The sequence below is a fragment of the Cordyceps militaris genome (genome assembly GCF_000225605.1).
Source record: "Cordyceps militaris CM01 unplaced genomic scaffold CCM_S00003, whole genome shotgun sequence".
In the NCBI taxonomy this organism is placed as follows: domain Eukaryota; kingdom Fungi; phylum Ascomycota; class Sordariomycetes; order Hypocreales; family Cordycipitaceae; genus Cordyceps; species Cordyceps militaris.
In genome coordinates, this window is record NW_006271971.1 from 1,127,293 (window position 1) to 1,152,066 (window position 24,774).

General features: G+C 46.9%; 7 protein-coding genes across 7 annotated transcripts; 2 read left to right on the plus strand and 5 right to left on the minus strand.

Moving 5' to 3' along the window:
- Positions 1-1,695: 1,695 nt before the first annotated feature.
- CCM_03962 (zinc carboxypeptidase) lies at positions 1,696-3,324 on the minus strand (the record flags this gene model as incomplete). The annotated part of the gene is made up of 1 exon (XM_006669110.1): positions 1,696-3,324. One exon carries the CDS (start codon positions 3,322-3,324, stop codon positions 1,696-1,698), a length of 1,629 nt encoding a protein of 542 aa, XP_006669173.1.
- A 1,137-nt stretch (positions 3,325-4,461) lies between these two features.
- CCM_03963 (guanyl-nucleotide exchange factor) lies at positions 4,462-8,298 on the plus strand (the record flags this gene model as incomplete). Its single annotated transcript, XM_006669111.1, has 1 exon — positions 4,462-8,298. The coding sequence occupies one exon, from the start codon at positions 4,462-4,464 to the stop codon at positions 8,296-8,298; it is 3,837 nt and encodes a 1,278-aa protein (XP_006669174.1).
- A 363-nt stretch (positions 8,299-8,661) lies between these two features.
- On the minus strand, positions 8,662-10,659 carry CCM_03964 (signal recognition particle protein; the record flags this gene model as incomplete). The annotated part of the gene is made up of 1 exon (XM_006669112.1): positions 8,662-10,659. One exon carries the CDS (start codon positions 10,657-10,659, stop codon positions 8,662-8,664), a length of 1,998 nt encoding a protein of 665 aa, XP_006669175.1.
- Positions 10,660-16,124: 5,465 nt separating this feature from the next.
- CCM_03965 (uncharacterized protein) lies at positions 16,125-17,378 on the plus strand (the record flags this gene model as incomplete). The annotated part of the gene is made up of 2 exons (XM_006669113.1): positions 16,125-16,208; positions 16,263-17,378. The coding sequence occupies 2 exons, from the start codon at positions 16,125-16,127 to the stop codon at positions 17,376-17,378; spliced, it is 1,200 nt and encodes a 399-aa protein (XP_006669176.1).
- Positions 17,379-17,571: 193 nt separating this feature from the next.
- On the minus strand, positions 17,572-19,756 carry CCM_03966 (Riboflavin synthase-like beta-barrel; the record flags this gene model as incomplete). Its single annotated transcript, XM_006669114.1, has 5 exons — positions 17,572-18,288; positions 18,357-18,446; positions 18,526-18,630; positions 19,214-19,219; positions 19,700-19,756. The coding sequence occupies 5 exons, from the start codon at positions 19,754-19,756 to the stop codon at positions 17,572-17,574; spliced, it is 975 nt and encodes a 324-aa protein (XP_006669177.1).
- A 165-nt stretch (positions 19,757-19,921) lies between these two features.
- CCM_03967 (AP-1 complex subunit gamma-1) lies at positions 19,922-22,644 on the minus strand (the record flags this gene model as incomplete). The annotated part of the gene is made up of 4 exons (XM_006669115.1): positions 19,922-22,142; positions 22,195-22,383; positions 22,448-22,571; positions 22,635-22,644. The coding sequence occupies 4 exons, from the start codon at positions 22,642-22,644 to the stop codon at positions 19,922-19,924; spliced, it is 2,544 nt and encodes an 847-aa protein (XP_006669178.1).
- A 774-nt stretch (positions 22,645-23,418) lies between these two features.
- CCM_03968 (calmodulin) lies at positions 23,419-24,407 on the minus strand (the record flags this gene model as incomplete). Its single annotated transcript, XM_006669116.1, has 7 exons — positions 23,419-23,453; positions 23,507-23,648; positions 23,704-23,774; positions 23,832-23,957; positions 24,106-24,121; positions 24,215-24,271; positions 24,339-24,407. The coding sequence occupies 7 exons, from the start codon at positions 24,405-24,407 to the stop codon at positions 23,419-23,421; spliced, it is 516 nt and encodes a 171-aa protein (XP_006669179.1).
- Between the last annotated feature and the right edge of the window lie 367 nt (positions 24,408-24,774).

Sequence of the window (24,774 nt, forward strand, 5' to 3'; positions counted from 1 at the left end):
AAGGCTCGGAATGGCGGGAGGCCTGTACCTATGTCCCCTGGAAAGGGGGCGGAGAAACTAGTGGACGCGCTACCCTTGGAATCTTGGGATCCATGGCTGGTTACCTATGGATGCATGATCACGAATGGTAATGTTCCTTGGTATTTGACACTGCACTACACTGCCACCCGTACTTTGACGGACCATCGGCAGCCATCACGATCTCACAAGAGCTTGATGCGCTCCAATAGGTACCTAGCCGTGCAACGCACCAGCACCAGCAGCGTCATTTGCCTCTGCCATGCTAAAAGTGCACCGCCAGCGCTAGTTACTGCATAGAACCTGTCAGATCCGGTCCAAGCATCATGCGATTCACCAGGCAGCACAAGCTTACAAATCGACAAGTCCGCTCTCGTAGCCTTGCGATGCATCCTGGGTTGACGCTGACGATGGAGCCTAAAATGCTGCGCAGAGACCCGAGTGCCCCCAGCTAAGCAAGAGATTGGCCTCTCCTTTTTGCCGGGTGTCAATGACTGTAGTAATTTCTGTTTTTCTGCTGTTGCTGATAATACGTCCGTACTCAAGCCTCCTCCGCATACCAAACTTCATGCCCGCAGAGCAACGTTAACACCCCACTGTTTTATTTCTTAGTTGAAGCGCCACCAAGGTACCTAGGTACAGGTGCCTACGCGCGTGAGGCCTGTTTTCTAACAGGGCACTAGACACGTTTTCCGCTCAACATGTAATTTTCCCCCATCACAACGCTACTAGGCTACTACTATATATAAAAAAACCTCGATATTTTTTATAAGCTATATTATAGATATTAATAGTAGTATAATAAAGGAAAATTATCTATTAAAAAATAACTGTTAAAAGTTGCCTTGAGTGCTGGGTCGTCGAAACAAGGGAAGGCTTTTCTGGCACCAGTAGGCTCCATTTGTGTTGTCGCAATGTAGCCCTTGGTGCCATTGGCATTTGTACAATTAGAACGGTAAAAGCCGACCATATTTGCTGTTGAGCTGGCCAAGGAAGCTGTACCTCGTCACCTTTGCTGAGCAGGCTGACAAAGGAGACGGTGGTTGTCTGGCAATCTTCGTCCTGAGTAACTTTTATTAGATCTTGACTGTGTAGTATGTGTTAGTAACTGTTTTTGAACTAGGAAATTGAATGGTGTGGCGAATTGTACCATATAGGCGCTGAAAATGGCTACTACGACCATAGTCGCCATCAGAAGAGAAATAACATACCTTCTCTGTCTCCCTTCATATAAGCTTTCCGCTAAGAATAGAGAGCACCAACGTAGAGTGATAGAATCAGAATCTGCAGTGACGTCAAGATCAATCACAGCTTTGCCGTTGAATGTGAACTGGTCAAAGTCAGGCTCGAGTTGTTATTGGTAGTGTCGTGGAATGACGTCGGTGGGAAGAAGATCCCTTCCTGGGATGTTTCTCGCCTCCATGGCCGGGGACTCAACAGCTCGACACATCTCTGCTTTCTCCCAATAATGGGCAGACCCAGCGGCAGCAAGTGAGCCACTTACATACAGGCTAAGAGTCTTGCGGCACAATCGAGAAGCAGATATTTTTGCTTCGAGCTGAACTGGTAGAGATTGCCCCTATGGAATAAGTCGAAGGTGAGGATATATAATACCACCGTTTGTTTTAGACTCAGGAAAGAAAACCGTCATTCAAGAAAAGCTCTCCGATTGATGCCCTAACGGCGCATATACCGACGGCGAAGCTCTTGGTTCATCATATTATCGCCTTCTGCCGTTTCCTCCACCATCTCAATCCCGTTATTGCCCAGCAAATAATCGGCGACGTACTTCATGACGAAAAACATCTCCCGACCCGTCGGAATAATCTCCTCATCTGGGAGTAGAAATCCATACAAACCATGGTCACGCAGCTTGATCTGATAACTAAAGTGAGCGTTCATATCGTGATAGAACCAGTCCATCACAGAGCCAGAACCTTCGTTGAGTCTGCTGGGTGATAGTGTGAGGTTTCTCCTGTCCGCCATCAAAGCAGCATCGCACGCTGGCGAAACACTATATGACTCTCCAGTAGACACGCGTATTGTCTTTGCGATACCAGCTGCCAGCTCCTCCAAATTCTCTAGGTTCGGAGGCTCAGCAGCACAGGAATATGCATACGGGAAAAGAACCTGCTGTGAGTAAGAATGATAATCAATCATCCCGACAAACTGCACATTGTTCTTCTCCGTCTGCTCGTGAGCCCAATTTGCAAAGGCTGCAGCTTCGGCGGCCTCAAAGGGCTCCTCGCCGCCGTAGTCTTCGGAGCAAGGGTCGCTCTGCCTGTGCTCGGAAGATTCGCTGAAGCCAAATGATCGATCGAGGTCGTACCCTTTGCACATCTGGAGGCTGGTTTCCTGCCTAGATTTGCGCCACAGTCTATCGTTTTGCCATGAGTATTCCATACCGTCAGGATTCAACGCGGGAATTATAACAACATCAAAGTGGTGCAAAAACTTGGTGATTACGGGATCTTTGTTGAACTCCGTGATCAGTGCCCATGCCACATAATTAGCTGTTGTAGTCGAAATCCATTCGCGTGCGTGGAGACCAGCGGTTATTACCATGGTCTTTCTTGGGCCATTACCAGCATCAGTGCCGGGGTGGCCGACTCGGAGGGCAGGGATGTCACGTCCTTCAGAGGACTGTCCAATGGACATGTATTTAACGTGCTCTGGGAAAATGGATTCCAAAAGCTGCATCCACTGCATTATTGTCTTCAAAGGGTGATATCTTTGGAAGAAGAGACTATCAGACACTGTAAGACGGCTTGGGAATCGCTCAAATGTGCCCTTGGGCCCTATAAGACGGGATGGCGAGTCCTTAGCAAGAGAATCGTATATCGCCCTAGAGAGGTCGGATATCAATGCAAAATGCGAAGATTGTAGCTTCTTTGGAAGTAGGCCAAGGAGTGGCGAGACCTGACTGGTAGGCATGCGAATATCGACATAATCGCGAGTGACGGCCCAGACGTCGAGGAAGAGGCGACTGGACGCTTCGGCGAGCGCCTTCTCCTCTTCGATATTCGTAATGTTGAATCGCATGACGATTTGGTTGGCGTATTTGTTGCGCAAGCTGTCGATGCTGACTTTAGGCATGGCAGAGTCTTTGGTGGGATGTCGGCCGAAGAGCAATTCTACCGCGCTGTCCCGGAGCCTAGTAAGGAACGGAAACACAGCTGCTTTGGCATCGATTTCGCGTGCAGGCGCCTGAGGACCAGCCGCCTCGCGCCAGAAGTAATTATTGTCACCGAGCCTGTGGGCAGAGACGACCGCCAGTAGCGCGGTTGCAAAGCTGATTGTCTTCATCACGAGTCGAGCATAGGTCGTAGTGGCGGGTTCGCTGGATCGAGAGTGATCGTGATTGGGCCGACGGTGATGGCAGAAGCGTAGTCAGATGAATCTCAGAATGGCGACAGGATTATTTTTCGGGGAGGCGAAATAGGTTTCCCGCACAGGAAGTGCCTGGTACAAGGTGCTCCGCCGGATAAGGATACATGATACTAACGTTAACGGTTGCGCGGAAGAGCGGGGGGCATCGTGGGCTCCGCCTCTGGCCATTCGCCACGCACTGAAGCACCCGACAGGAGAGACACTATTAAGGTACAATATACCGAGGTCTGAGGTACCTAGGTACCTAGATACTTGTATAAAATGTCACAGCCAAAGTAATCGTTGGTCAAGTCAAGCATGTGTGTAGTATCTGGGTACAGCACTGTTACAGTCAGCGCATGATGCTCGGGAGGACTTGTAACAAGAATTGCATTTGCTTCCTACCTGTATTAGGCACGATCCCTACTTTGGCCAGCAGAAAAAGCCTAGCAGCTGCCCAATCCTAGAGGCGCATTTACCTGGGCTTGCTCGACTTCCAGCCCCTGGCTTGCGAAGCACCAAGCTCCACTTGCTGAAAGCTGCCACTCCACCAGCTTCTGACCATCTCGCCAGTCAAGCCCAGCACTTACTGATTCCAACCCTTGTTACCCGTACCTTGATCCCCTTATTTCACGAACTACAGCGCCGCCAGGACTTACCCTCCAAGTCCCTGCGCCGCCTGACATGCTTGCAGCCTAGGCTGCTCGATTCTGCGTCGTCCCAGCCAGACGGCCACCAGGGAGGGACCTTTGCGCGCTCTATCATGCATGGCGTTCATCACGATGCCTTTTCTACGCCGTCGCGGCAACCTGGCCAGTGAATCAGACACACGGCAACAAGATAACTCGTCAAGGGGCGACAACGATGCAAAAAAGCCCACCGCTCCTCCGACTTGCGATGGACAGATAACAGGTCTCGACCACGCCGTCACCGCAACACACACTCCCCGCGACTCGACTACCAGCCGGCCTGATACGTCACACAACAATGACGACCTCAGCAGACAGAGGCGTTTCTCCATCTTAAGGTTCAGGAACGCGTCCGATTCGCAGCTTTCCCTGAAAGCAAAACAACATGCAGAAAAACCACCTCCCCTACCTTCACGTACTTGACACCTACCCTGCCACGTTGTTCTCAGCTAACTTGGAACCAGCTCCCGCCATCATCACCACTGCTCCGACCAACGATATCAATGCCCCCCGCAAAGTCAAATCACGAATGAGCTTGGCTACCGCCAAATTTCGCCGATCCAATGACATAGCCCGGGATGGTGACCAGCAAAGCCGACCCAAAAGCCAGAAACAGGCCAGGAAGTCGTTCAATGATGTTACAGGGCGGCCTACTATGGCAGCACTGGATGAACCGCAATCTCCGCCGTTAGATCCACGAACTTCCACTGCATCCAATGGTACATCTTTAACTACCCCAGCTTATCGCCCATCTGAGTCCTCGAGGTCCGACGCCAGTTCCACCGACAATGCTTTCTTATCGAGCCCTAGTACTACGCCGAAAAAGACCCCGACCTCTTCCATCTTCCGCTTGAGAAGAGTTAAAAAAGCACCAGAACCTTTGTTCCCTATGGCACACTTGCCCCAAAAGAGCAAAGCCGGCGCTGTCGCGCACTCAGCATCCGCATTGAGCGTAGCTATCACGCCGCGTCCAGCTTCGTCGCAGAGTGCCACGACCCCCAGAGCAAATCTCGACGGCACAGATAGTAGGCAAGGCTCGCAATCGTCCACATTTACAGCCCTACAGGCAGCAGATCGCCGCTCCGGGCAGTCATCACCCACCAGGATCAGCGTGTTGCGCGGCCGTTCATCAACCATGAGCTCGCTGGGGCGCGACTCTACTGACGATCATCTCACACTCCCGCAAGCCAGGACGTCTACATCAACCGGTAGGAAGAGTTTTGGGGACTTGTTGGGAATTAGCCGCCTTCGTCAGAATTCGGATCTCGCACGCCAAGGAACCACCCCTACTCCACTGACACCAGGCTCCGTCCCTTCCAATACCAATTCTTTTCAATTGAGCCGCGATACCATAAGTTTACCGGAAAGAAAGGATGACGAATCCGCAACCAAGTATTTGGAACGGCTAGAAGCTGATATCCCACGCGGCATCATTGCGGCCAGCGTCGCCAAAAGTACGGACCCGTTCTTCAGCACGGTCTTGCGGAGTTATATGAGACGCTTCGGCTTCTTTGGTGATCCCATGGATATGGCTTTAAGAAAACTTCTCATGCAAGCTGAGCTTCCCAAGGAAACACAACAAATCGATCGTTTTTTGCAGGCCTTCGCAAACAGGTACCATGAATGCAATCCGGGCATTTACTCCTCGCCTGATCAAGCCTACTTCATTGCATTCTCACTGCTTATTCTTCACACTGATGTGTTCAACAAAAACAATAAGCACAAGATGCAGAAGGCAGATTACGTCAAAAACACCCGTGGAGAAGGCATCTTCGATGATATCCTGGAATGCTTCTACGATAATATATCCTACACTCCCTTTATCCACGTTGAAGATGAGATAGACTTGGGCGCCGATCGAAAAGCAGCTAATAAGTCGAAGCGAAAGCCTCTGATACCTGGTCCAGGCGGCGATACCGCTGCTCGGGCGGCCAAGGAACCTATCGACCCATATACACTCATTTTTGAGGGCAACCTGGAAGCTTTACGACCGAATTGGAAAGATACCATGTACTTGGTTGACCACTTCAACTATCTTGGTACAGCAACGTCGCTTAACATGAACGACCTACAGAAGACCTTTTTTCGCACAGGTGTTCTGCAAATTGTATCTGCGAGATCTCGTCCCGATGCATTCATGTCTGAGAAGACCGCCACCAATCCTGAAGAGGCTTCACAGGGAATTGTCGACATCAAAATCACGAAAGTCGGCTTACTTTGGCGCAAGGACGCCAAAAAGAGGAAAACTCGCTCCCCTTGGCAAGAATGGGGCGCGATTCTCACTGGCGCACAGCTCTACTTTTTTCGCAATACAAGTTGGGTGAAAAGCCTCGTGCATCAATACGAAAATCACATCAAAGCCGGACATGATGGCATCCCAATTACTTTCAACCCTCCCCTTCATGAGTTTAAACCCGATGCATTGATGTCGACACACGGCGCAGTGGCATTGCTGGACACAACATACAAAAAGCATAAGAATGCATTCGTCTATGTGCCGCAGGAGGGCCTTGACGAGATTCTTCTTGCGGACAATGAAGAGGAGCTAAACGACTGGCTAGCTAAGTTAAATTACGCTGCTGCTTTTAAGACATCAGGCGTGAAAATGCGTGGGATTATTGGCGGAAACTACGATGGTCAAGGTAGGAGAGGCATGAGACGTCTCGATAGCTCCGATGGCATTCAACTTGTCCAAACGCCTACAGGGCCTGTTACGATAGCGCGGGGCAAGATTGACTTCAAAATGGCTGAAGACATTCAGATTGCACGCCGCGGATACATGCAGGGACGGATCACCGAGTTGACTCACAAGGTAGAGGAGGCGCAAAAACAGCTCGAGGAGCAGCTACGCAACGCCCGCCATCTTCAAATACTCGCACCTGTCCAACCGAGGACACGAGAAAACATACTTTCCGCGGCGGCTCGCATAAGCGCGCAGCTCAAGTGGACTCGCATGCAGATCTGGAAAGAAACTTGTCACCGAGACATTTTGCTCCAAGACTTCAATGAGGAGCGTCCAGCATCCTCAACCTTATCGACACCGAACAATAAACAGGGTTCCGAGCGGGCAGGCTCGCCAACCCCCAAGCCCTCCGTTGTCAGACCAGAGTCGAAAGCGACCGACCATGGCACCAGCGAAAATGGCTCTGTCACTCCTACAGAACCAATCATCACCCGACTCTCCAGCGTGGTGGACACACCGAATAACAACGAGGCGCCAAAGGAACCCGAGGGCGATGCAGTGTCATTGACGAGGACCCCAGTCTCAAGCCCCAGGTCAAAGAGGACACAGCCGCAAATTGAAACAGAGCACACGCAGCCACGGAAATCAAACGACTTGGAAGATTTGGATGCCGAGGAGCAAGATCTCTTGAGGCAGGCAGGGTTGCTTGACAGCCGAATCAGCAAAGACACTGCTGATAAGCCAAACACAATTCTGACTACCGCCGACTCCACGGATACGCCGGCCGAAGGCGATAGACTGGAGAGGAATAAAGTCCGCCGCAGTCTCCAGCGTACTCTTAGAGAGAGTGCAGGCCACCTGTCTCACCACAGGAGCAAGAGAGGAAAGGAGCCAGATTCTACCCGATCCGAGGAAACTGGAAGAGATAGTATGCTATCACGTGGCGCGGGTAGTTTTGTTGTTCATGGCAAGAAAGCTTCCGTCATTAATTTGGGCAACGAGATCCAAAGCATGTCCAGCGATGATAAGATAATTGCATTGAAAGTTCAACATCAGGGCGACCAACCTCCATCCCCTAGCCTTAGCTGTGGAGGTGACGAAGACTTTCATTCTGCTGTTGAGGAATCATCGGAAGGTGCTGACTCGCGCGACCGACGGGAATCCGCAGCAAGCGCGAATACAGCTACTGCGATGAGCTTCAGAGAGCTCCACCGCAAGTATTCGTCAGCACAGGCTGCTAGGATTGTGTCCGCTGGCGGACGGCTTGTAATTCCATCTGATGGTGAAAGTGAAGCTGCAGTGAGTTTCTCAGATGGACGGCGGTCCTCCCTACCGCCTATTGAAACGGAATCCGATGAGGACAACGTCGAGTTGAATATGAACGGGAACTCAGGGGCAGAGCTGGCGCTCGACCAGAAAACTGGAAAATTTTCGGATAGTGACAATGACAGCGAGGAAGACGAAGAAAAGGAGAAGCTCGGCTCGAACCAAGACTTGGCTAAGCTCGCCAACCATGTACTGCGAGTGGCGGATGCGTAGCTATACCACAACCAACCCAAGAGGGCTATACCAATTGCATCCGAACATAGTGCTTATACTCGGCGCAGTGACCAAACAACAAAAGAATTGAGTTGCGATTTACATTTGTCTTATTTAGCGAGTGTCGGGAGTGGAAACAGGATCAAATTCAACACAGAAGCGTGTCGATAGGAACAATAAAAAATACTACTTGTACTATTTTATTAAACCCCCCCCCCCCCTCGCTAGAGCCTAACGTAGTGCCAAGCTGCTACAGATTTTACTCTTTCGGAGTTGGCATATGTTGATAATTTTCCAGAATGCCAAGTCCAAGCCACGTCTGCTCCTAAGCGCCACGGCGGGAAACGAAGCAGCACCTCAATTCTATTTCTTGCCCTTCTTCTTCTTCTTGGCCACGCCGGCGCCGCCTCCACCGCCACCAGACTTTTCCACCTTGACGCCGCCGCCGCCAACAAGGCCGAGTGTTTCCTCCTCCTTGACAACCCCCCCCTGCGTCGACTCGGCGACCTTCTTCTTGCCCTTTTTGTTCTTTGGCCGGTAGGTGGAACGGTCTCGCAGAGGCAGCCACCGCTCTGGGTCGAGGGCATTGCCCTCTTCGTAATCCTTTGGCAGCCGGCGGCGGCGGCGCTTCGTGGTCGCCTTTTCAGTGGCATCGGCGGCCGCACGCTTCTTCAAGTTGGGCCGGCTCGGGGCAGCCGCTACGCCCGCTTCAAGTAGGCCCTTCACGTTGATTCCTTTGACGAGAGACCCCACAGGTGGGAGTTCAGACATGTGCCGGCTGGTCTTGTCCGTATCCACAGCGGCAAGCGAGGCGACGAGGCCAGCAGAAGCAATGTGAGAACCCTTGTGTTCTGCAAAAAGCTTCTCAAAGGCTGACCCTGCCAGCTTCAAGTCTTCGGGGTTCGAGGAGCGCATGAGCTCGATGCCGGATTCCCTCAACAGGGAGTCTGAAGATGCTGTGGGGCGCCTTGTCCAGTGCTTCGCGGCGGTGACAAACTCGGCCTTGGCAGAGTTCTCGTGACCCTGCGCGCGCATCAGAGATACAGCCAGTGCAACCAGGCCAGGGCTGAAGCGGACATCTCTCGAAGCGTCAGTGTCTTCCTTCTCTAGTCGAGTAAAAAAAGATTGGAGAAGAGACAGCGCTGCTCCCTTGCGGTTGAGACGGAGCTGAAGCTGGACGATGGTTAGGAGAAGGCCCACGTCCAAAGGCCGCCGCACTGCGAGAGCCTGTAACTTTCGGACGGCGGCTCGGTCGTCGAGTCCATCGGCCACAGCGGCCGCATTCACGACTGCCATGGCATTGACACTAGCACTTTTGGTAGGCTGTTCTGACTGTTGAAGGAAATTGTGTGACTTTTCCTGAACGCCACTTGATTTATGCACATCCAAGGCCAGCAGATATGAATTTTGGCGCTCGCGGCTTGACTGGTAGCTGAAAAGCTTGGCATTTTTCACCTTGACACCTCCCACAGTAGTTTGCCTGTGAAGAAGGTATGGGTTCGTTGGCTTCGCTTCAAGAGAGAGGCGATTCTGTCGGGCAACAATGACGAAGTCTTCGTCGTCGTCGCTAGATGCAGAGTCAACAGCCGAATATAGAAATAAGGCAAGTAGCCAATGGTCATACCTTAGTGATCCTATCGAGTTGTACAGATCAAGCGCTTCTTTTAGCTTTCCCTCCCGAGCATAAACATACGCCTGCTGGAGCCAAATGGGTCGAAGCTCTGCCTCCTTATCCTCCTCTCCCAAGTCGTCGGAAGCCTTGCACAGCGTGGCTGCCCGTCGAAGAAGCTTGGTAGCCTCACCAAGCTCTCCCCTCGCAATGTTGCCACATGCAATGTTGTAGCAGAGCTCGAAGGAGTCTGGCATACTCCGAAGTGGCTCGGATGGCGCAGACAAGCCACTCCACTCCGCTTGCGCATGTACGGCCTTGAGGTTGATGTTTAGGTCGCTTTCTTCCGCGCCCGCATTACCCTCTAGCAGTTCTTCGTAGATTTGGCCTGCTTCGCTAAATCGTTCGGCCCTGTAGGCAACTTGGGCGGCGATATGCTGCAAGCCCCGCTCGCGCAGACCAGCCTTTTTCAGCGTCGACGTAGCTTCTTCCAGCTGTCCCGATTTGTAAAGGGCATATGCCTTTTCTAGACTGCACTTTGACTCGAGCTTGGAGCTGCTCTCGGAAAGGAACCGCGCCGCATCGTCGAATCGGTCGAGCTTGAGCAGAGCTACAAGTTTGATCTGGCGGGCGAGAATGTCGCTCTTGTCGGCCTTGATTGCGAGGCTGGCGGCCTTGAGGACCTCCTCGTGGTCTTCAATCGACGCACTACGCAGCAATGAGCTGAGAGCGGCCGATGGATCTTGTGACATGGTTGCTGCACTCAATTCATTGCTTGACGCTGCGTGACTCTGACTTTTCGAGGTTCGATGTGGGCGATGGATTCGAGAGTTGTCAGGGAGCCAAAGTCAAATACCTTTTACTCGGTATCAAAAGCTGATTGAGGTGAAGAATCAGTCGGTTTCCGAGGGGTGTGTCCGCAGAAGGAGGCGCGGCGCGTCTTTTCTTCCAGAATGTTCAAATGCGACGAGATTGGTTATGTATTTTTCGGATCGCGGGGTTGCGACGACATTGTGGGTGGGTGTGGTGGGGCTGTCAAGGGTGCCGCCTGTGGTAGGAGAATCGGCGTCAACGTCAATTATAGGAGAGATGCAATTTAGAATATAAATTTTGACATCATAACCTGGTCTCTGTAATACTTCTCTTGCGAAACGGGCTAACATTCATTTGTTTGTATATTTCCGTGATTGTGGTGACCCTAATTCGCTACAACACAACGCTAGAACCAGGGTACACTAACTCCTCCTTGTAAACAGATCCCACCAGCTTCTACCCTTCACATCCTCTCCGTGCTTTTTCAGAGAATATGTAGGATATGATACGTGGTCTTGCTGTGCTACCGCGCCCTTTCTCCGCTGTCTTAGCTCGCCAATCTTGGTACTGTCGGAAGGTATTGTCGAGACAGAAGGGGACACACGAAGGCCGGTATTAGAGCTAGTTCGCCCCCGCAGTTGACTTCGAGTCGTCTTGTGGGATCCTCCTCTAGGAGTTTTCTTCCCCAGTCTCTGTTTATGGTTTCTCGAGCTCCTTTCGCCTCTCTGTTTGTCTTTGTTGACTCTAGTGGAGAGGCTCGACATGGTCCTCATAGCTTCTTTTCTGGACGACCGCGAAAGAGATAGGAGGGACGCATAGTCTAAATGTGACGAGGAGTCGTTCTTGAATATTTGAATCAACCTTTGAATAGTCGACTGAAGCTTCCTCACTAACTTCCGTAGGGAGAGGCGCGATTTGGCTACACTATTGTTAGTAGCAGCACAAGGAGGCTTTGGTGCTTCAGTGCTGGATAGGTACTTGCCATCTCCAACCCGGAAAGCCGTTCCACAATGCGCGAGTTGTATTGAGTATAAACTGCACACTTGGCTTCTGTCAGAGCGGAGTTGACGACGCAGGTGGTGGGCTGACTGAAAATGGCCTCTCTCCTGTCGGCCCAGCTTGCGGACCAGCGACATGCATGTGCCGTATGTATCCAGTAGAATCACGATGGCCTCGCCGAAATGTCCCATTGTGAGATGTTGACGAGAAATTACGAGAAGCTCGCTGCATGAGAAACTCCTTAGCACCCAGTTAGCTGTCGACATCTGGCGGCTAGGGAGCGCACGTGGTTGGCTCAGTATGTATGGCAATCAGTCATCCGCGTTCCAGATTTAGGCCTCGTACCAATGAGAGAGAGAAGTACATGTCTGTGTATTTCGAACTGCTAAACCAACGTTCAATTTTAGTCAATTGCGATAACGTAGATACAGAGGCTCAGCCGTGAAGCGCCGATCAAGGTATTTTCATATGCCTACATCGTCCGGGTCAATACCTTTTAGGACGCGCGAGGGCTTTTTTTTAGAGTAGTGCTATTGGCACGAGAGCTTTTTGCTAAGGGCACGACCCAAGGTACCTAGAAATTGGTAGAATAGCCTGCAAAGACTAAGTACCTCTATTATTATTTTAGCGCTAAGCGCTTTTTTTAAAAAGCATTAGAATATACAGAAACCTATAGAATAAAACCATCTATTCCTAATACTAGAATAGGTATTTCTTTTTAAAACTAAGGTTCCTAGATACCTTATTAGTTAATCTTTTAGATAGTATCTTTTTTTTTAAACTACCTTTCCTTTCTATTAGATTTTACTATATAAAAGGTATAGAATTAATACTAAAAAGGTACTTACTTTATAGTATAGGAGCCTATAAATTAGAAGTACCTTAGGTTATACCCTTAGTAAAAAGCTCTTATACTAATAGTACTACTCTTTTTTTAATAGGGTACTAGGCACGGTTTCTATTCAATATATAATATTTCCCTATTATATTGCTATTAGGTATCTAATATAGCTAATAAGAAATATTATGCTTAGGAGAAATACACCTTAAAAAGAACTGATAAGTTAACCTAAACCTAATAAGTACTAAACTATTATAATATACTATACTTATATTAATACTAATAAAAATAGTAATAAAGGTAGTTAATAGTATCTATTTAATAAATTACCTACTTCTTAAGATATATAAAGAAGAATATATATTAAAAGTAAGATAAAAGGCTATTTTTAAAGGTAAAAGACTAATCTAATAAGATTTACTTTTTAATATTAATATATAAGGTATAGTAAAAATAAGGCTACTTATCTATATTATTAAATACCTAAGATTTATTTAAAAATAAGTATAAATAAAGTTTATAGTAGAAGGACTTAATATACTTAGTATTAATATTTATGTCTATATTTAATAGAAAAAAATCCCGCAAAATATAGTTAAGGTTTTCCCTTAGGTACTCTAGTTTTTCCTTACCCTATAATTAGTAAAGATACGAAATAGGTTATTTAGCCTAATTAGTATATAAAAATTATTATTATTATATTTAATAAAAACTACTTTATATTATACTAAATATAGTATATTATAAAAATATAAATACTATATAGACTGGCCCTAGAGGGGCTCTAGTAGCAACCAGCACCACGGCCGTTAGTAGGTCTTACGGCGCACAACCCCCTTAACCACAAGGCCAAAAAGATTCGTAACAACAATACTGGCACGATTATTGTCTAGTTGCGCCTATAAGGGTGCCCCTAAGGGTGCCCCCTAAGGGCTCCGCGCCAGCCACTCTAGAAGGACCAGGGCGGGCTTAGCCCGCCCCTTAACACTATATACCTATTAAAGACTAGCCCTAAGGTATCTATAAATAAGTATTATAATAATATTAACTCTCTTATAGAGTAAGAAAAAAGGAAAAGCTAGTCGATCTATTTACTATAATATATAAAGGGGGTATACTAGGAGTATACCTATAATAGCCTTAGGCTAAGCCTAGCCTAGAGTAGGCTTAACCCTAACTTCTTTATAATATCTAAAATACCTTAATATTATTTATTAAATTATACTAATTATAATAGACTAGCCCTAGAGAGGCTCTAGTAGTAACTAGTACTACTGCTATTAGTAGCCTTATAGTAACAACCCCCTTAACCATGAGGCTAAAAGGATTCGTAATAATAATACTAACCGATTGTTATCTAGTTGCACCTATAAGGGCCCCCTTTAGGGGCTCCGTGCCGGCCATTCTAGAAGGCGCTAGGCCAAGCCCGTAACATACCTTCCCTCCCCAGCGCCATAGATAGGCCACAAACCCCCTAGGCTGTCTTACTTACCTATAAGCCTAGGTTGAAAAACGTGTTCGCTAGCCCCTTTTGCATGACTGCCCACGTCACGGTTCGAACCTACAACCCTAGGTTAGTATTGTTATATATAACGGACTGGCCCTAGAGGGGCTCTAGTAGTAACTAGCACTACTGCTATTAGTAGCCTTATAGTAATAACCCCTTTAACTATAAGGCTAAAAGGATTTATAATAATAATACTAACTAATTATTATCTAGTTATACTTATAAGGGCCCCCTTTAAGGGCTCTATACTAGCTATTCTAGAAGGTATTAGGCTAAAGCCTAGCTTATAATATTAATTAGATTTTATAGTTCTTTTAATATCTTAATAAACTTATAAAGACTAAAAAAACTATAATAAAAGACCTAACTAAGCTTAGCCTTTATTTAGGTAAAAACTATTCTTTCTATATACTATTCTATTATTATATAATAATTCCTAATAGTATTTAATAGAGTTTAGTATTTCTTAATAAATAGGTTTTTAGGCTACTACCTTAATTTATATCCTTCTATATATTTTATTAATTATTAACTATTTAGATATATTAATTTACTTACTATTTATATATATATTTAAATAGTAAAATAGTTCTTTATTATTAATACTTTTTATAAGGTTATATACTATAATATATATATAGTTTTTAGCCTTTTTTTATTAATTAAGAATTAAGATAGTATAGTAATTAGTATATATTACCTTCTAGCTTTTACCTTAGCTAACTTTATAGTTACCTTACCTATATTTCCTTATAAGTTAGTTATAAGGTAGATATACTACTTAACTTTTAAAAAAATTATTTTAAAGTGCTTTTAGCTAGATTTAAATTAGTAATCTATATACTAACCTATATAAAAGTCCTTAGTATAGAACTACTATACTATAAAGGTAGATACCTTAATATTAAACTTATACTTTATAATATAAAGGTATACTATATTATAGTTATAGTTATTATATTAATATAATTCTATATCTAATAATATAAATTAATATAAATATCCTATTAAGCTTACCTACCTATATAGTTAAGATAGATAGTATATATATAATAAAAGGGAAGGAAATAGATTATTACTCTCTTTATTTATCTTAAGTACTACTTTAACTAGTATAGCTATTTAAGCCTTTATTAAGTATATAAGCTAATAGGTATAGCCTTTCTTTATATTTATAGCTTAATAAATAGTATAGGCTAGATAGGATATAGCCTAGAATAGCTATAAAGATTAATAGTTTTTATTATAATAACTATAAGGTATATTATTAGTACCTAGTATAATAGCCTTTAATAAAGTAAATAATACTAGTAATATAGCTATATAATTATTAATAAGTAGAGAAATAGCTAGAAGTATAACTATATAGTTATTAATAAGAGGAATATCTAAAGGTATAATATAGTTATTAGTAAGAAGAATAACTCGATATATATTAATAGTAATAAAGATATTAAGAATAGAATATAGTTTCTAAAGGTTATAAGAAGGAGATAAAAGCCTTAATAGAAATAAGGTAGGTAGTAGTATATATAGCTAATTAGGCTATTATAATATAGTCTAATAAAGGACTTATATTAGTATACTATTACTTTAATATTTATAATATATAATATATACTAGGTATAGGGTAGTTATAAGGCTATAATTTCTTTATCCTTTATAATTAGCTACATAGGATACTAGGACACTAGAACCCTATGGCTATATTATTAATACTATATACTATTTAGGGTAGAAATGTCGTAGCTTTAAAAGGTGTTCGCGTAGATAGTAACTTCTGTACTTGGTTCTCAATTAATAATAAGCGGGCCAGCCTTGCGATAGCGCATTTCCGTGTTGCCCTCACACGTTTTTCCAACTCGGGATACCAGCACCCCTCGCAAAGTGCATTCGCTGCTCGGCGAACGCTTGATCTAATTACTATTGTTACTATTACTACTGTGCTCATACTTTGCTTTTTCTTAACTTAGTGTGCTGGTCGCTTGCTTATTATACGCACACCCTTGGTCGCGACATCTTCTCGAACTCGCTGTTAACGAACAAGGCCAGCTGCGATGGATTTGGATATTGAAATGGGCGACGCCGTTGAGGGCCACCACGATGCCGCCGCGCTCCTCCCTGAAGCGGACGATATTCTGGTACGATTGAATCACACCAATCGAGGCCGCTCCTCGTGACTAACGCCTTCAAAGCAACCCGACGATTTCAACGAACCTGGCGAGATTGCAGACGACGATCCCAAGCCCGATGAGGACGCCACGACGGTCGTACCCAACAAGATCAACATACGTGGCGTTGATTCTCTACACACAGATGACATCAAAGCGTACGTCAAATCTCACTTTGCTCCTGTTGATAGAGTCGAGTGGGTTGACGACACGTCCGCAAACTTGGTCTTCGGCTCCGACTCGACTGCTCGCGACGCAATGATCGCGCTTAGCTCCATTGAGATTGCCGATGCCACGGCTCTCCCCGCAGGCGAAACTTTGCTTGCTAAATCAGTAGAGGGAAAGCCAGAAACCGCCCTTCACATTAGATTTGCAGTAGCAAGCGACAGGAAGCAGGGCGGCGCAGCTCTCCGCAGTCGCTACTATCTCCTCCACCCAGAACATGACCCGGAGGAACGCCGTCGGCGACAACAAGACTCGCGCTCGCGCTATAGAGAAAGGGACAGCGGCTACCGTAGAGGCAGCGGCGGCCGCCGGCGCGACTCAGAAGAAGAGGTAGAAACATTCGAGGCGAGCATGTACGATGATGTGCCACGGCAATCGACAACGACACGCTCTAGGTCGGGCGAGCGGCGAGATTCATACTCGCGGGAGAATCGCGGAAAGGAACTTTTTGCAGACAGGGCCTCGCGCCGTGATCGCTCCGCGTCTCCCCGACGCGACAGCAAGGGCGATGTCGCCATGGATAGTACGCTTGGCTCATCGCGCAACAGAGACTCCGCGCGGATCGTGAAGCGGCGACTTCGCACAGGGAACGGCTCCAAAGAGCTCTTTCCTTCCAAATCCGGTTCCGGAAGTGGCCAACTCGATAGATTGGAGGATGCCATCGGATCCGCTCGGCTTCAGGAGGAAGACATCCCCAAGGTCGTTTCTGTGCCGGTAGGCTCTCAAGGTGGAAGCTTCAATATCAGGGGTGTGGCGAGCCAGACTGTCGACGCCGGAAAAGGTATCAGCATCAAAGGTACCGCGAATGCCCGCGAACTGTTCCCTGGCAAGTTGGGCGGCCAAAATCCGGGCAAGGAGTTGTTCGACGGGGGTAGGACAAAACAAAGGCAAAAGGCTCAAGATCTCTTTGGTTAATTCAAAACTTTGATTATGAGGGGGGGACTTATCAGAGGCTTTTGGCCTTTTTAGCAGGCCCCGGGTGCTTTGGGCGTAATCGGCACCAGGAATACGATATGCTCTTTGGCGTTTTGCTTACTTTCAATATACCACTTGCCATACTCTAGTCTGTTCTTTTCCATAATAACATATGCCAACTTATTGTGATAATTCACCACCATTTTTCTGACTTTACCCTCGCAGCACTGATCACGGTTGCTACATCTGGCGCCGTCAACAGATCAACAAATGAATCCGTCATGGCTGGTGGGCCGCATATATACACCAGCGTGCTCTCCTTGCTGCCGCCGGAAGATATCTCCGAAAGAAGGTCCCCCCCTTCGATTCTCCCAAACCTTACATCGATTCCGCCGGTTTCATCAGCCGTCCGATCATAAATATGAGACGCCGGCCTAGTAAGAAAGAGCTTGACGTTGCCCGAAACTCTACCTGTGCGAAAGAGATTCAAAATCCTGTCCAGAAACAGGACCTCTCCTAAGTCTCCGTCCTCCGGCTCCCTTGTGCTATACATAACTGACAATTGTATGCTCAGATTATCATCCTGATCGGCAACGTAGCCCAACATGCTCACGAGCGGGTTGATGCCCACCCCGCCAGCGACGAGGATAATGCGCCGGATACCGTCGAGCCCCTCAGTTGGTGGGCAAACAAAGCTTCCCCCAACACGCACTTGTATGAATCTATGCAGTATTTCGTTCTCCGGCTTCCAGAGCCATGCTGCCACAGGATTCTCGGGCGCTTCTTGGACGGCCAATTCAAAATACGGCTCCGTGGCTCGCGCGGCTGTTGACGGCGCCGAGGCTATCGTAAAGCCACCTGGTTTCGGGTTACCGGGGACAAACGTATCCAGCCACTGTCCAGCAAGAAACTTAAAAGTATCATACATTAGTCGAGGCGTAGGTAATCCGATATCGCTGTCGAGTACTGGACACTCACCTTCGCTGGGCCTTCTTGCAACCCGAGCTTTAAGAGCCGAGTCTTCTCATTGACAGTGTCGACACCCACAATTTTTACCCATATTAAGTTCTGTGAAGGAAGTCAACCATTTTGCTACTCGGTATCTTTCTGGCTGAAATCTCCGTGTAGATGCTGTTAATCGACTTACCTTCTCGCGTGGCTCTGTCGAAGTGCGGGCTAAGTGATCCAACTTGGACGGCTGTTTGTCCATGTTCATGCGATCTGTGTTTGTAGCAGGAATTGAACGATGTGACTATAAAGGAGAGGTTATATAGGGTTATATAATGAAAGGTGAATGCCGTATGGTAGATGCCTCGTAAAAAAACGTCAGCAACACAACACTTAGCTGGCATGTTTCTAACTACAGTGGGGTTCTAAAGGCGTATCACCACCTTCGGTTTCTTAGTAACGTATATATTTAAAGCTAGTAAAATAAAATATAAGAATATATATATATAGTTCTAATAAAATAGCTATAGTATAGATTAATACTCAAAGAATGTAACGGAACTAGGCCGGAAGGCTCTAGTAATAACCAGCACTACTATTATTAATAATATAAGTTATAACCTACTAAGCTACGGAAGCAGGCAAAAGGATTCGTAACGACAATACTAGTAGGTTATTGTCTGGTTGTCCTATAAGGCTTGGCGCGCTGGCTACTCGCTAGACAGTTACTAGGCATAGCCTAGCCCTTTATATTATAATATATTTTCTAGAATTATATTATTTTAAGAAAGCTAAGTATTTATTATTATTATATTATACTAATTAGTCTATCTAGTATATTTATAGCTTATAAGATATATAAAAACTATAGTATCTTAAGGAAAAACCCCTAACTCTAGTATAAGTTTAGTATTATCTTAAAGTAACTTCCAGGAAGGAGTAATATATTACTTTGGTGGCAGCCTGGGAACCTGCTTACCGAGAATACACTGAACTCTATTGAATACTACTAGGAATCGTTACGCAACAGTAGGATAGCACGTAGGAGGGATGGTTTTCACCCGGGCACAGGCCGGCGGCGGTCCTATTACGGTTTTTCCAGCCCTCACAAGTTTATCAAGGTACTAAAAGGACCACAGAGTCCAATTAGTATAATTTAATAAATAAATATATTACTTATCTTAATAAAAGATAATAATAATAAATATAATATATATATATATATACAGAATTCAATAAAAACCCCCTTAACCCCCTTAATTCCTATTTATAAACCCCCTTATACCTAGTCTAGTCCTAGCTAGGCCTATACTTATAGTATATATGGCTAGGCTGGCTGTTGGTGGTGTTGGTGGTGGGGTAAAACTTGTTACCACTATAGACTTTTGGAACCCCACTGTAGTAAGTTTATTATTGTAAAATTTCAGCATTTTAGCTGACGAGCTGGTCTATCTTGACATTTCTTGCTTTCAACTCGTCCTGGCAAACTGGATGTCGCGCAAATGCTTCAATGTATTTTTTTTGCTTCTTCTTCTTCTTCTGCTGGTTCTCCTTTACCAATCAATCGCTGCAATCGTACTACTCCAATATCTCGCTCAAGATTCTGTCCAATTGACCTGCTCCATCACTTGACCTGCATTTGGGTGTGTAAAGCCGATTCGAAGACGAAGGCGAAGGGGCTGAACGACCTCGTTAGTAAATTGGTACTTGATATACTTTTGAAGGAAATGTATGCTTACTCCTTTGCACCCTGAAACACGCATCATTTGTGTAGCCTCAGCGCCGGGTGATAGAGTTGTGGAAGACACATTGAGAAGCTGAAGCTTCTGGGATTTGGGCACAGCAGCTTGGAGGCCAACATTCGACAAGGCTGCGGAGCTAGATGTATTCTGGAACTTGGCAGTCGCCTGGATCATGCCCTCTGCGTTACGTTGAACTTGGAATGTGACATTGAGGTCATTTGCGTTATAACAGGCAATGCCATGGCTACCTGACGGCCCTTGCTGGGAAGTGGAGACAGTTGACAGAGACAGCGTATCCAATCCTGAAGAGGATGGCATCGCAGATGGTGTTGAAGACCCGATTCCGCTGCCGAATAAATCCATGATGGACGAAGTGTTTGGGTCCTGAGCGCGGGTTGTATCGGAAGTGAGGCCGCTGCCAAGAATGTCTGCCAGCAGATCGGAGTTTGAGCCTTGCCGGTCATTGGACGGGGCCATTGTTGTAGAAGGGGTATCCATGATATCAAGGAGATCTTGCTCTGTTGGTTTGACAATTTTCGATCTGCGGTTAGCAGCAGCCTTGGCTTTCTTGGTCGGGGCGGGACCGAGGACACGCGACTCTTCTTTGATTTGCGGCGGCGGCATCTTTTCTAGCACGCCACGGCGGATTTGTTCAAAGCCAAACAGATTGATGTACTCGACAGCCCGCTGCTGTACTTCAACATCCAAGCTCGTTTGATGGTTCTGAAGAATGCGTCTCACTCTCTCAACCGAAGATGGATCCGAGAAACGCGTAGTGAGCTTCATGAGTGCTGTGACAATGTATTCCGTAGAAACTTGATTGGCGTAACTGCTGTTGAGGATGAGGGCAAAGAGGTCAACTACCTCGCTCTCCTTCACTGCTTGGACAAGCTCCTCCTCTTCGTACTGGCCACCCTTGAGTAGCGCATCGGCAAACTCTCCAATGCACCATGCGCCAACCTGCGTCAGGCTCTCTTGTGTGATATCCTTCTTGAGATTAACGAACAATTTCTGCACAGCATAGGTCTGCAGTTCAGGGGTCGTTGCAATAAGGCGGACGTAAGAAGAGAGAATTTGTTCTTTGACAAAGTTACCAGCGAGGCAGAGAACGCGCAGCATGGTATCGAAGTGCCATCGTTTGTTTGGGGCAAACTTGTCTGCCGCGATACCAATCTGGCTCGTCATGGTGGGCTTGAATTCGTTATCGGCGACTTCTAAGAAAGCCAGGAGCTCGCGGATCAGGACACGGACATTGCTCTCGTTAATGAGAGTGAAACTGAGCTCCAATGCTCTCCGCCTGATGCTGATATCCGGATCTCTCAAGCATTCCAATATCGTGTTTCTGTGTCTCTGAACAGCATTTGGTTCGATTGCGACAACCCTGATCAAGGTGTTGAGAGCAACGTAACGAATATTGTTGTCGCGGTTTGTCAAGAATTTTCCTAGAATATTGACGCCTAGAACGCGCAATCCTGAGTCTGCATCGATATCTAGAATAGTCCGCACTGCTTCATAAAGAATGGAGTTTCCGACGTTCTTGGAGGAGTCCGTATTGGTAGCCACTTGCGCAAGAATATCATTGATATGTTCGCTGGTTTCAGGATCAACCATGGCGAGTATTCTCAGGAGGCGAAGAATTTTTACTTGTAGGAAGGGGTCTGTAATACCTGTGACATCATGCTCCGGCGCATAACCTGAAGTGGACAGGCTCTTCAGGATCTTGACTAGTCCAGGAACGAACGAGCGAAATTTCTCAACGATGCCTTCTTCGCCGCCTTCTTCTTCATCTGCTTCGCAAAGGCTAGTTACCAATGTCAAGCCACAGAGAAGAACGCCATGGTTTCTGTCGGAGAGCAGCTGGGTGGCCTTCTCCAAGAAGTGTTCTTGTAGGTCTGGAACCTTTCGACATATTCTCATGGCACAAAGTGCAGCCTTGCGACGGATGTATGGGTTCGAAGTTGATAGTAAGTTCTCGATTTCGGGGAACAAGTCTCTTGACATTTCGACAGATGCAATATTCCCGAGCGTGCACAACGCCAGACCGACGATGTATTGATTCGAATGGCCAAGATCGCTGAGTCGGATCATGTTAATATACTTTATCGTTATTGGATTTGAAAGCTTACTTCTTCAAAGAATTGGTAACCAGGGTCAAGACCTCTTGATTCTCATCCAGCAGTAAGCTAGTCGCAAGATGTCCGAGTCGCTTATCGGCGAAGCGGGGTGATGCAAGCAATTTGATGCATTCAATCTGACCGAAGTGTGTTCGCTCGCCAAGCGTGAAGAGATAGAGCAGTTTCGCAACGTTGTTTCGTCTGATATACAGTGTGAGTGGTTGAGCGGCACTGACAGCGCAAATCATTGCTTGTTGGAGCATACCGAATTCCATGGTCAGCGCTTTCTTCGCGAAAGCTTGCTCGAATGGCGGCGCTTTCTTTCTGGATAACGGCTCGTTCGTCGGCAATGGTCTTTGCAGCACGCACATTCCGAATAAATTGCTTAACTATCAGACCAGAATTGTTAACATGTATCGGGCTTCGCAACGCATGAGGGCTAGAGGCCATACGGGAGCTCATCTTGGGAAGGGGACAACCCCGGAATGGGTCGCCTAGCTGGTCAGGTTGTCGGAGTGAGATATAATCGAAGGCAAGGACCACAGAAGATGGAAGGCCCTATTCCAGAGTTCTTGGCCTTGGATGGTCCCTGTTCGCGTCGATGCAGTAATTATCAAGCAGGGCCAAGCTATGCGCAATAACGTGTCACGGACAGTGTGCGTGGTAACTAGGTAGGTAGGTAGGCGTGTCCATTGTCCAACGTGGGGCAGACCTGGTACCTAGGTGGTAGGTGGTGACGGCCGCCACCAGTTGATAATAAGGTGGCGAAGGCAAAAATGTGGCCCACCCTCCTCATAAAATTATAAAATTCCCATGCGCCACTCAGCGCCATTACTGCTGCTGGGCCAAGTGATGTTGATGGGCAAGGTACGTATTTCCATTATACAGACAATAAAAGTAATAGTGAATTCCAACTAGTTACCATGGCCATTTGAATAGATGATTTATTTCCCAGTAAGAGATTGTTAAATCTAAGCCACCAACTCACTGCGAAGCTCACAGTAAGCCGAGAAGCATATCATTCCATAAATCGTAGACTAATAGTCTCTCGACTGTTTTTGCAGAAGTTTTGAACGTGCTCGCCATCTCGTGACATCGTAAAGATGTAAGATATTCTCCAAGTTCGCACAACATCCCAAACTTGCCTACAACCAACTCTAGCTGATGGAGATCTGCCTTGAGGCGAGTATACCACAGAGCGTTGCTGCTTGGAAAGCTCACCAGCCAAACCCCAATTTATTTTTGCATCATAAGCTGGACGAACTCGTTATCTGAACAAATTTTAGCTCCAGTTACTAGGATGCTTCGGGTAGACGTGTCTTACAGTCAATGCGGCCGTCGCCGTCCTGATCAGCCTCACGGATCATCTCATCGACTTCGTCATCGGTGAGTTTCTCACCGATAGAAGTCATGACATGTCGCAGCTCGGCCGCGGAAATGAAGCCGTTGTTGTCGCGGTCAAAAACCTGTATCTGGTAAGTCGAGCTGAACTCGATAGCATCGCCGTCCCTTGACACGCACCTTAAAAGCTTCCATGATTTCCTCTTCGGAATCAGTGTCTTTCATCTTACGGGCCATCATTGTGAGGAACTCTGATTAACCTCGTAAGCTTATATTCTAAATGACACTGACCGTATCATGCCACGTACCGGGGAAATCGATAGTGCCGTTGTTATCAGCATCAACTTCGTTAATCATATCCTGAAGCTCTGACTCGGAAGGGTTCTGGCCGAGAGATCGCATGACGGTTCCGAGCTCCTTGGTGGTAATCTGGCCTGCAATGTTGATATTAGCTCGATGCTCTTCCGGCGCGAAGAGTATGCACTTCGGTGATGAACCACGGTGATCAATAATCGTCTTTTTCGAATATACAGGCGGGAGTTCGGTACGAATTAAGGAGTGAAGGATGTGGGGGTTACTCACCATCACCATCCTTGTCCTATGCGAAGGTAAGTCAGTTGTGACCATTTGGAGAAAAGCCACGCTGAATCGCAGAAGCGAGACGTGGAACTGGAGCCAGTTTTCAACTTACAAAGAGAGAAAAAGCCTCCTTGAACTCGGCGACCTGGTCTTCGGTAAGGGCATCAGCCTGCAGAAAGTAACAGTGTTAGCGAACATGCGATGTCGTGGCTATTTTCTATCCCAGCCCCTCACACCACCGCGGGGTCACGGACAAGCGGGCAGCGAGAGGGCGCAAGCAAACGACTTGGTGGCAAACGAACCATGATAGATAGTATGAGGAGCGAAGGATATGGACGAGAGAGGAAATCGAGTGTCTACGTGACAGCAGCGTAGGTTCTCAAAAATCAGTATGGCTTCCGTTTTTAGTTGCGACGGCAGACGTGGGGAAAAGCAAAGGGGGGAACAACCAGTGCAAAAATAACAGTTGTGTGCAGCACGGTGCCAGCACAAGCAACAGCAGAGCTGACGCCACCCCTTCATCTGTGAGCAGCCAGCTTCGAGACGCGGCCGCCGTACAAGCTCCACCAGCCCACCATATTAGGTACCTGTGCCTTCCACTGAGTAATTCCTCCTATAATAATTTGCACCTACCTCTCCTCCGCCACGTGACAGCTCTCCCAGTTTGCTACC